The 12,393-nt window shown below is 35.9% G+C and overlaps 1 protein-coding gene across 6 annotated transcripts in view; it reads right to left on the bottom strand.

Annotated features, from left to right (window-relative positions):
* Positions 1-12,393, bottom strand: part of FBXL2 (F-box and leucine rich repeat protein 2) — an 82,468-nt gene that overhangs the window by 61,857 nt on the left and 8,218 nt on the right. For 3 of the 6 annotated variants that reach the window (XM_023513930.1, XM_003781777.3, XM_023513914.1), the window contains exon 2: positions 6,749-6,810. Coding sequence is in view for 3 of the 6 variants with exons in the window: in XM_003781777.3 (XP_003781825.1) it covers positions 6,749-6,810 (62 nt within the window). In the remaining 3 variants the exon portion in view is untranslated. Of the gene's footprint in view, positions 1-1,992; positions 2,084-6,511; positions 6,606-6,748; positions 6,811-12,393 lie in introns of all 6 variants that reach the window. The other 3 variants (XM_023513928.1, XM_012806096.2, XM_023513923.1) reach the window with 2 other exon arrangements.

Below are 12,393 nucleotides of genomic sequence, written 5' to 3'. Positions count from 1 at the left end.
AAAAAAAAAAGAAACCACGTAAGTTTCACAGAATAGGAAATATACATGACTAATAAAAGTATGACCAGAGGCTCAACATCACTAGAATTCAGAGACATTCAAAACAAAAGCACAATGAAATGCCATTCTGTACTTCATTGGCATAAAGATAACGTGACAACACTAAGTGTTGGAAAAGACGTCATTAAACTCAATCTTTCACCTACTATTTTCTTTGAATGTAAACTGGTAACACCACTTTAGAAAAAAAAATTACTTTATAAAAGTTAAATATCTGTACAGCTTATAACTTCCAGCAATTCCACTCTTAAGGAAATTTTCTACTTTTATATCAAGAGACTTCTATAAGGATGTTTGCAGCAGCGCTGTTCTTACTAACAAAACACTGTAAACAATGTAAGTACTCCTTAAAAGGAGAGTCAGTAAGTAAATTTTGATGTATTCACACAAAAGACTATTATATAGCAATAAAAATGAATAAGCAACAGCCAAATAGAGCAAAATGGATCACTTTTAAAAGTGATGTATTATTAGTAACATAATCTTGAATAAAAAATATTATTCAGGAGATACCATATACTTTTTTTATAAAATTAATGAACAACCAGAAGTAAACATTACATTGTTTAGTCAAAATATATTTAAGAAAAAGAAAAAAAATTTTTACAAGCAAGAACATAAAACAAAATTCTTAATAATATTACCTTGACAGTGAGAAGGAAGAGACAATAATCATACATATTCATTATATAACGAAATAAATAAAAGGCAGGCAAAGTCAGTGAAAGGTATCATTAACCAAGAATTATGAGTAATCCAATTTTGTATAACTGAAGTAAAAAGAAAAAATAACAAACTGCAATTATCATCCCTGTATAATTGCCTCCGTGTACCTTTTCAAATATGTTCATAAATTCCTAGAAATGTAATTTATGAATATATTAATTTAGCACTTAAAAATTTTTTTCCAGTGGCTGTATATGGCTACAATATTTTATATTCCTACCTAAACTATCTTCTACCTCCTTGCCAAAACCTGGTGTTACCAAACTTTTAGGTAATATCTCATTGCTATTTTGATTTGTATTTAAACACAGGCCTGGTTGAACATCTTTTTATACCAAATACGTTCCCTGGTGATTTGAATTTCTTCCTTTGCTCATAGCTTCTTCCAATTATTTTTCTAACAAAATCAATCCACCTTATTCTTAATAATTTTTGAGGTTTTTATTTGTACATTGAAGAATACAGCCCTTGCTTATAATGTGTATCTAATTATTTCATTCATCTTTGTGCTATTTATCTTTTGTGTGGCGTATTTTGCTGTATTTATTCATAGAGTCACACTTACCAGTCTTCTTTTTGACTGGTATATAGCATATAATTGAGGTTTTTATTTGTACATTGAAGAATACAGCCCTTGCTTATAATGTGTATCTAATTATTTCATTCATCTTTGTGCTATTTATCTTTTGTGTGGCGTATTTTGCTGTATTTATTCATAGAGTCACACTTACCAGTCTTCTTTTGTAACTACTGAATTCACAGTTTTTAAATTAATAGGTCTGTAACATAACTTTCCATGGACAGAGCTCTGGGGGCAAAATGTATCTGGTTTCTATCCTTCTGATCAGTGGAGCTTTTGGTGTTTCATGCCAACTAAAGGTAGATGTAACCATCTAAAGGCATCATTGGAGTTTTCACACATAGGCATAACCCCTACATGGACTACAGAAAATTTGCTTCTGCCATGATTTGGACTTAGCTGTCAACTCTAAAATAGTATATAATAATATACAGAAAAGGCCTCTAAACATATGCATCTGACTTCAATACAATGTGGGACATTCATTCAGTCCCACATTGCCTCATGTAAAATTAAAAAAAAAACAATAAAAGCAAACAAACAAAAAACCCTTTAACAAAATGGAAAAATCTATACAGATGCCTACCCATGAAACTGCAGTATGCACCCTCACAAGAGCATGTGACCTATTGGGCTGCCCTGGAATATATATAAGGCAGCAGGCATCACAGATAGCAGGAGATAGAGGCACCAGTCCTTAAAAAAGGCCACGAAGTGCTAAAACCAACCACCAGGCAAAAACACCCACTTAGTGACACCCACAGATATGAGTTATTTACTGCAGTGCTTGCCAAGGTTCCGCGATTACCGCTAGGCGCTAGGTTATATCTATAGAAATTCCAATAAAAACCACAATTATGTTCACTTAAGGGATTAACTTATGAATTTTAGAAAAAAAATTTGAAAATTTATGTGCTAGTCATTTTATATAATACTTTTTCTTAGCAAACTCAACTTATTTCTGGGCAATTGTTGATAATGCCCAGAATTATGTGGCTCAGCTACATCATTTAGGGCTATCAAATCTCTCATCAAGCCAACAAACACTGAGTACTTAATTTTATCATGTACTCAAGTAAGTTTAAAAAGGAAATTAAATTACATAAATAATGGCAAATTTTGTAATGAGTCGAATAGCTTCTTTCATTATTATATGTGATTAACAAGAGCTCTGTCTTCTCAAAAAAAAAAAAAAAAAAAAAAAAGAGCCTCACACTGCCTCCCAGGCTAGAGTGCCTCCGCCTAGCTCACAGCAACCTCAAATGCCTGGGCTCAAGCAATCTTTCTGCCTCTACCTCCTGAGTAGCTGGGACTACAGGTACATGCCACAACACCTGGCTAATTTTTCTACTTTTTTAGTAGAGACAGGATCTCACTCTTGCTCAGGCTGGTCTCAAACTCCCTCACGTAATCCTTCTGACTTGGCCTCCCAGAGTGCAAGGATTATAGATGTAAGCCACCAAGCCCAGCTTTAAAATGTCTTATTTATTGTAGGTATCAACTCACTGTCACCTATGAGGTATTTACATATGTTTTCACTTCATCATTAACATCTAAAAGCAGTCATAATTAAAAATAATAAAATCAGTCATAATAAAAATTAAAATAAGGTCAAATATCAAAATTTATAATCTGAGTTTCAGGCTAATATTCAACTGGCATAAGACACTGTTTCTCAAAAGGGGAATAGTTCCTTTTAAAAGACTTTTTTTTAATAATACAAGATAATTATCAGTTGTCACAATATCATCAATCTATTTAAGTCCTAGTAATCACAAGTTTAATATAAAATGGTAGTATGCAATTTCCATTGAGATTGAACTAGTCCAGCTTGATGAAAGGAAGCATTGGTCCTACACAGACTTAATAACAAGGTGCTTTATGGAAATATTTTTAGCAGCAATATATGTTTAGATCCATATCAGAACAGCTTGAGTTATGAGCTATTTGCATCAAAACTACATTGTCAAATAGCATTTATGAAGTATTCAGACATCAAAATTGATATTGATAACCATAAGAGCTGATTAACATTTATTTAATATTTACTAAGTGTCACATAGTGTAAGAACTGGCAACAATCAAAAAAAGGTAAGAATTATTACTATTCCTTAATTTCTGGGGGAAATTAGGCCCAAAAAGTTAAGTAACTGAAGTCACACAATAAACAGGAAGTAGTCTGGCTTCAGTAGAAACACAGACAATAACAGTGTGGACAAATATAAGCCAGGACAATCCAACCCACTAACAGATAAAAGATGCAACAAATACTGGCATGCCCACTGTTATATATACTATATAACTGACTCTGTGGAATAAAATTATAAGCTGTGTGAGATCAAAAGAGAGAACTTGCATACCTTTAATTTATGAGTGAAAGCTGCATTTAAAAAAAGAGCAAAATTGTAAACACTTGTTCAGTAACTAAAAATGGAAGAGTAGAGGAAATCTGAATTAATAATAATGGGTATTCTTAAAAGTAGCAAAAGGAAGATCAGATGAATACAGAGTTTTCTAAATGGTTTCAAAGTGATATTAAAGAGAGGAAAAGCAGCACATTTTTTTTCAGATTAAGCTTGTTAACAATTCCAAAGGGGAAGCTGAGACTTCACCTGATATGATCAGTATCAGAAGCAAGTCGTGAATTTAAGAGGGTGGTAACACAAACAGAAGAGAAAATTATTTAGACTGAAAGCAAATAAATCTATCATAAAGTCAAAGAATTCATATCCACTGATGAAGTAAAACTGAAGGTAAATAGGAATTTGACAAGATTAGAAATGATAACCTGCACTGCCACAAAGAAGTCCACGGTATGAAGTAAAAAGGTAAGCTGCGAAAATCACCAAGACAAGCTTTATAAGCCATTTTTTGGTTGCAGTTGTCTATTATTGTTTAGCTGGCCTGGGCCAGGTTCGAACCCACCATCCTCAGTGTATATGGCTGGCACTGTAACCACTGTACTACGGGCACTGAGCCAAGAACTGAAACTTCTAAGACTGCAGCTCTGAAATCACACTACCACAGAAAGTGATATAATTCCTTACTTTTATTTTTTCGGTATCAACAGACATAAACGGTTCTATGGCTGAGTATTAAAAGCCAACCCTACTAGAAGGGAAAAAAACCATTAAGTTAATAGTCCTGAATCACAGACAGCAGCAGTAAGCATGAGAAGGGCAGAGTTTAATCACACTCTAGAGTTTAATGACCAATATGGTTCTGCCTGAAGCTGGTTACGAATCCTTAGAGTAAGAATGCCAAATTCATATTACAACTCGGTATCTCTTCTAAAAAAGTGACTGAGATAGGAAGCACTGCATGATTCTAGGAGACACCACTCTGTGTGGATGTAGTCCCCTGCAGTTGTATAGTGACAACCTGCCCACCCTTACTCAGCCTTGTTGGTTCTAACACTTTACTGGGCTTGATCAAGGCCTTGTGGGTTTATATGATAAATAAACATTCTTTTCTTATCACCACTTTCTTACTTTAAATCATCTAAAATGCCAAAGAATATTCTCTCTAAACAAATATTTGTTTCATTAGAACAAAACATAATATTTTCATCTAATCTTGTTTTCTTGTTTTATTAATGCATAGGAGGAGTTCAACTGATGGCTAATGAAACACCCTCTGAAGCCCCTGAAATGTGATCACTGCCACAAGGAAGCTAAGTCCACATCATCCCATTTCTGACAGAAAAGTCTAACATGCTAATGACAGTAAAACTAAGTAATCTCTGGCAATGACAAAATGACTGTGGTGAACTCAGGAAGAGATGAAAACAATTATTCGCACTATTTAAACAAAATTTACACATGTTCCACAAATGTTAACATGAGATTTAGTACAGCCAGGAATGGAGTCATCTGGTCAATCTCTTATGTTCATGCATATTAGCTTTGAACTCCTGGGCTCAAGGGATCCACTTGCCTCAGCCTCCTGAGTAGCTAGGACTACAGGCATGTGCGACCACATCTGGCTAATTGTTTTTTATTTTTTTTTGGACATGAGGTCTTGCTATGTTGCCTAGGCTGGTCTCAAATTACTAGTCTCAAGTGTTCCTCCTCTTTTGGCCTTCCAAAGTGCCAGGGATTACAGGTATGAGCCATCTCACCCAGCCAAATTCTATTTGTATATTTTGTGGAACATCAGTAGTATGTAAAATAGAGTTAGAGAAATGCGGCTTGAAGATTACCATGTATACATATGTTAATTTTTTGTAAAGAATATAATGACATCCAAAACTAAAATTTGATTTCGTAGGCCAGGCACAGTGACTCACGCCTATAATCCTAGCACTCTGGGAGGCCAAGGCAGGTGGATCACTTGAGCTCAAGCGTTTGAGAACAGATTGCGTAAGAGACTCTACCATCTCTAAAGATAGCCGGACATTGTGGTGGGCACCTGTAGCCCCAGCTACTTGGGACGGTGAGGCAAGAGAATTGCTTAAGCCCAAGAGTCTGAGGTTGCTATGAGCTATGATGCCACTGCACTCTACTGAGAGAAACAAAGTGAGACTCTGTCTCAAAAAACTAAAAAATAAAATAAAAATAAAGAAATAAAATTAGCTTGCTTGCTTTCTCTCCTTTTTTTTATTTTACTGGAGACAGAGCTTCTGTTGCCCAGGCTGTGACATCAGCCTAGCTTGCAGCAACCTCAGACTCCTAGGTTCAAACCATTCTCATGCCTCGACCTCCAAAGTAGCTGGGACTATAGCTGCCTGCCACAATACTCAGCTGATTTTTTTTCTATTTTTAGTAGAGATAGGGTCTCTTTCCTGCTCCAGAAGATGTCAAACTCCTGAGCTGAAGGGATCCTCTTGCCTTGGCCTCTCAGAGTGTTAGTATTACAGGCGTGAGCCACTGGACCCAGCCAGGATTTCTTCTGATGATAGCAGAATACTGAAGAAAGTGCAGCACCTCTGGGTTGGGGAGGAGAATGCACTTTAAGTGCTCACCAAGAACATATCATAACTTTTTTTTGCAATAATTTAAAAACCCACTTGTCAAAAAATATCAAAAGCTTTATGACTTTAGGAACTCACAATCTTAGCAACAATCTCTCCTCATATCATTGACTTCATTATCATTATCTACTGAAACGAAAACGGCACCTACTGAAGATTATTACAATACTTACCACATTACAAAAAGAATCCAGATCAATGCTATGTACATACTTAGTACATTCTGGATTAGACCAAGTAAAATTTAACAACAAGCTGAACAGCATTCTATAAAACAAAAACAAAAAGTCAGTTAGGCTAATTCTGTCTGTTTTTCTATACTATGAACTCACAGTGAGAAAGAAGATAGTCTAGGAACTAGGTAACTGAATCAAATCTGGACTCTTTATCTAACATTTATCTACACTTACCTTAAGAGAAGTTCTTTGGGTAACTTTTTGTTAATAAGGCCTTCATCACTGTTTGAGAAAACCTAGGAAGAAAAAAAAAAGAAATTGGGAGACTGTTTTTTATTGGGTTTTTGTTTTTTGGAAACAGAGTCTCACCGTGTTGCCCCAGGCTAGAGTGCCATGGGCTCAGCCTAAGTCACAGCAACCTCAAACACTTGTCAAGAGACCATTGTTTAATTAATCTGAAAAAAAGTATGTGTGTTTTATACTACATCAGAACACTTCCAATTGTCCTACAGATGATATGAATTTCATGATGCCTTCATGCTCCAATATTAAGATATATAAAATATTTAATACCCCATCAATATTTCATAAAAATGGCAATAGACAACCATTTATGTACGACACTATGTTAGAGGTTTCAGCCAAAGCAATTAGATAAGGAAAAACTACAACAGGCACCTAGATTAGAAAGGAAAAAGTAAAATAATCTCTATTTGCAGATAATATGAAAATGCATATAAGAATGTATGTATATCTATAATGTATATCGAAAATTCTAAAAATCCACTAACAATAAACTAGAATTAATCAAGAAGTTCAGCAAAGATGAAAGATAATATACAAATATACATTTATATAAAAATAAATTACATTTCCATATCCCAGTAAAGAACAACTTGAAAAGGAATTTAAGAAAACCCATTTACAACGGCATCAAAATGAATAAAATACATAGGAATAAATTTAACAAAAGTCAAGACTCCCATATTGAAAACTTACATAAAACATTGTTGAGAGAAATTAAAGACTTAGATATTTAATAAATTGAAAGACAGCATGTTCATGAACTGGATTTTGCTGGTACTACTTCCTAAACTGATCCATAGATTTAATGCAATCCTATCAAAATTCCAGCTCCCTTTTTGGAAATAAGTTGATCCAAAGTTCATATGAAAGAAAATGCAAGAGACTTGGAATAATGAAAATAATCTTGAAAAAGTAAAAGGCGAAAGATTTATACGATCTGAAGAGAAACCAGAGTATTGAAAAAAAAAAAAAAGTTGGAACACTCAAATCTCCTGATCTCAAAACTTACTACAAAGCTACAGTAACTGAAACAATGTTCCATTGGTATAAGGTGGACATACAGATCAATGTAAAAGAATTGAGAATCCAGGAAAAAAACTTTTTTTTTTTTTGAGACACAGCCTCAAGCTATCGCCCTGGGTAGGGTGCCGTGGCATCACAGCTCACAGCAACCTCCAACTCCTGGGCTCAAGCGAGTCTCCCGCCTCTGCCTCCCAAGTAGCTGGGACCACAGGCGCTGGCCACAATGCCTGGCTATTTTTTTTTTGGTTGCAGCCAGTATAGTCACCCCAGATCTAACCTATCTTTCATCTATAAAAATCTCTTATAGACATCATAAAACTAGATTATGGGGGATATTGATTTTTGTTTTTATCCATTCTACCAGCCTCTATCTTTTAATTGGTGAACTTTATCCTTTCATATTTATAGTAATTACCGACACTAAAGAACTTAGTTTTGTCATTTTGCTTTTTTAAATTCTGAGGTTAAGTATATTATTTCATAAATGTCAACTAGTTCAAGTTGGTTGATGGTGATATTCAAATCTTTTATATCCTGATTTTTTTTCCTGGTCCACAGGTTTTATGAATTAGTGACAGAGATGTTATTATATTCAACTATTACATAGTTTTTGCCTCTTTCTTGCTTTGGTTTTGTCAATTTTTGCTTCACATATTTTGAAACTTTGTTCTGAGGTAATACATATTTGAGGTTATGCATTTTTAATAAATTGACTCATAATGAACAGTCCTTTCTCTAGAAAAGATCCTTTTCTTAAAGTGTACTTTGACCATTAATATAGCATCAGCATTTTTTATGCTTTTTGCATGATGTATCTCTTCACTATTTTATTTTCAATCTGTGCCTTTATATATACAGTAATTTATAAAGATAGCACATAGTTGGGTCATGCTATTTTACCTAGTCTGAATTGGAGAATATAGTTATTTACATTTAATGTAATTATTAATATGATTTAAGTCTATTATCTTTGTACTTATTTTCTATTTGCCCATCTGTTCTTTGTTCCTCTGTCCTGCTTTTCTGGCTTCTTCTAAATAAAACAATATTTATTTCTTTTACTGACCTTATAGCTATACTCTTTGTAGTTTTTGAATGTTTGCTCTAGTGATTAGAGTGTATCTTTAACTTATCAAGTCTAACTTCATTTCACATTTCTCCTATATGACTTACTGTCATACAGCTTAATTGTACTTCCTACTTATACTACATACTCAATAATGCATTGTTTGTACTTTAAATAAATCACAATTTTTAAAATAAACATACAAAAGGAACATATCCTAAAAGGTCCCCTATATTTACCCTTCCTAGTACAAGCCATTCCTTCCTTCAGATCTGAGCTTCCTTTGTTATCACTTCCCTTTAGCACAAAGAACTTAACATTTACTGTGATATAGGTCTGGTGTAGACACACTGTTTTTGCTTCTGTAGGAAAATGTCTTTATTTCTCCTTTATTTTTGAATGTAGAATTCCAGGCTAGCAGATTTGCTTTTAAAAAATAAATAGGGCGGTGCCTGTGGCTCAAGGATTCGGGCACCAACCTCATATACCAGAGGTGGTGGGTTCAAACCCAGTCCCAGCCAAAAACTGCAAAAAAATAAACAAACTGGACCTAAAAAAAAATTCCATTGTCCCCTTATTTGCATTGTTTCTGACATCATATTATTGCTCCCCTTTACTTAATTTTTTTTTCTTTTCTACCTCAAGATTTTTTCTATAAAAAGCTTTGATTTTCAGAAACTTGACCATGATATACCTCAGTTTAGATTTGTGTTTATCTTGCTTAGGGTTTACTGACCTTGAGTTGATGTTTTCCAACAATTTTGAAAAATTTTTGGCAATTATCCTGACAGATTATCTCTCTATCCTTGCTATCCCTCCTCTCTCAGACTCTAATTACAAGTATGTTAGACAATTTGGTATTGTCCCACAGATCTTGGATGCTGATTTTTATTTATCTGCCTTCAAATTTACTGATACTTTCTTCTCCTGTGTCCAGTGTGCTATTAAGCCCATCAAATAAACTCTTCATTTCTGATATCACATTTTCATTTCTAGCATTTCTATTTGGTTCTTTCTATAATTTATATCTTTCTGCTGAAATTTTCTATCTATTCATCTATGTTGTTAAACTTATTCTGGGCTATCACAGAGACTATGTCTATTGTCTCTTTGTTGTCTTGACCATTAGTCACATTTTCTTGTTTCTTTTTATGCCCCATAACTTATTTCATGTGAGATAAGGTGTGCAAAACAACAGTAATTTACCTCCATAAAGGGAAGTTTCTTCTTCAGTTAAGTTGCTGGGAGACTACGGGTGGAAGCTAAATACATTTAATCTATAGTTAAGCTAGGTATGACCAACATAGTATTTTAAGGTAAAATAAGAACTTTACCTTTGGGAGAAGGTGGAATCTGAGCACTGCTCTAACTTTACAGATCTCTTTGAGCTTTATAGCCAAGCTACTAGCTTTCTTTTTTTTTTTTTGAGACAGAGCCTCAAGCTGTCCCCCTGGGTAGAGTGCTGTGGCATCACAGCTCACAGCAACCTCCAACTCCTGGGCTCAAGTGCGTCTCCTGCCTCAGTCTCTCAAGTAGCTGGGACCACAAGCACCCACCACAATGCCCAGCTATTTTTTGGTTGAGCTGCTACTAGCTTTTTTTTTTTTTTTTTGGCCAGAGCTGGGTTTGAACCCCCCACTTCCAGCATATGGGACTGGTGCCCTACCCTTTTGAGCCACAGGCGTCACTCCTGCTACTAGCTTTCTAAACTATGAGATTTCTATGCACTCCTCTCTTTATCACCTCTCCATCCTCTCTCACATTCTTGCTGCCAACTGTGGAGCAGTCTTTGCTCTTCAGTAGCACCCTCTGCTTTCTGTGATTCAGGGAGATGTCTCTGTTCTGTTACCCTGACTCCTCTTTCTCAAAAATATTGCTCTGTCCACAGTAAAAACCTGATATCTACTAACATACAGGGATTTTTTTCAGTTCCCTTGGCATGCCCCAAACTTGTGGCAGCCCCAGCCTTACAGTTGGTAAAAGCCCCTAATGCTTCAAAAGGATTTCTATTAACTCTCCAGCCTTCAGCTGGCTCCATCTCAAGGGGCTTCTGCTTAGGCTTCCTCCCCTCCCCCAGCCTCTAACTCCTACTCCCATATACTCATTGAAGACCCATGGGAAAGAGATGGCAGAGAGGTGTAGTCTTGCTCTGTGGCTGGGACTCCTCAAGATTCCAAATTGTCACTCCAGCCCACATGCAATAAAACGTTAGCTGACTTTCTCTTTAAAAGTCTATGGCAGGGGCTAGACGTCTGTGGCTCAAGTGGCTAAGGCATCAGCCACGTACATCTGAGGTGGCGAGCTCCAATCCAGCCCAGGCCTGCCAAACAACAATGACAGCTACAACCAATGACAGCTCCAATCCAGCCCAGGCCCGCCAAACAACAATGACAGCTACAACCAAAATAGCCAGGCATTTTAGCAGGGGCCTGTGGTCCCAGCTACTTGGGAGGCTGAGGCAGGAGACTCGCTTGAGCCCAGGAGTTGGAGGTTGCTGTGAGCTGTGATGCCACCGCACTCTACCCAGGGGGACAGCTTGACGCTCTGTCTCTAAATAAATAAATAAATAAAAGTCTATGGCAGGGAAGACCTAAGATGGCAGCCTTTGCTTGCAACTGCTGCGTGCTTACCCTATGTGGCTGGGAGGCCAAAGGATGAATCTACTAATGAAAGTCCAAAAACATCCCAGTTTTTGTGAAGTCAAGAAAACTTCCCTGTTCCATCTCTTGAACTATTTATAGCTGGCAGCAATGTATGTATTTGTAAACAAAATTTAAAACATTTATTTTTCTCATTGATTTCTCCAGAATTTGGAAACCATTTGACACAATGAAAGATGCTGGTTATTTTACAAAGGCTTTTACTGGAATGACATTTTCAGAGGTGTCCAGAGTGCATTAAGGAATTAAGGTTGACTTTATAAGGCCAATAAAAAGCACATTGGAAAATCTGGCCAGATACCTCATCAATAATCTTTCTTCATCTGTGGTGAGTCAAGAATGTCACTTTCTGACAGGTCCAGGAATTCCCAAGTTGGTTGGGACTTCAAGAGGAGAAATTTACCCAATGCATATAGGTACCTTTCTCATTGGTCACTTTCAATCAAGCTGGAGAAGCTCTTCCAGCCCCCATAGAACTACAGGATTCACGGAAGGGGAAATCTCCAAGAGTCTGGAAGTTACATTTCTACAAATTCCTAAGAGCTGAGTCACCATGGGGAGAACCAGCAGGTGTATCCTTGGAGTCTCCTTGAGAAGACCTCTGTTCTCCTAGACCTCACCCTTTCCCCGTATCCTGTCTCAAAATGTCTCTTATTGTTTTTCAAAATCTTTTCAGATACTTTGCATCTACTGTATTTAAAATCACCTTGTCATTTTTTATGAAAATTACCTTTTTGGGATTTTGATAGAAATTATAAAAGAAAAAAAAAGAAATTATATTGAATGTATAGATCAATTTGATAAGACGTGATTTTTTTTTTTTT

The sequence above is a fragment of the Otolemur garnettii genome, unplaced genomic scaffold (assembly GCF_000181295.1).
Source record: "Otolemur garnettii isolate 467f Iridium unplaced genomic scaffold, OtoGar3 scaffold00002, whole genome shotgun sequence".
NCBI lineage: Eukaryota > Metazoa > Chordata > Mammalia > Primates > Galagidae > Otolemur > Otolemur garnettii.
Note: the sequence above shows the minus strand (reverse complement) of the source record. Positions and strands in the feature narration are given on the sequence as shown.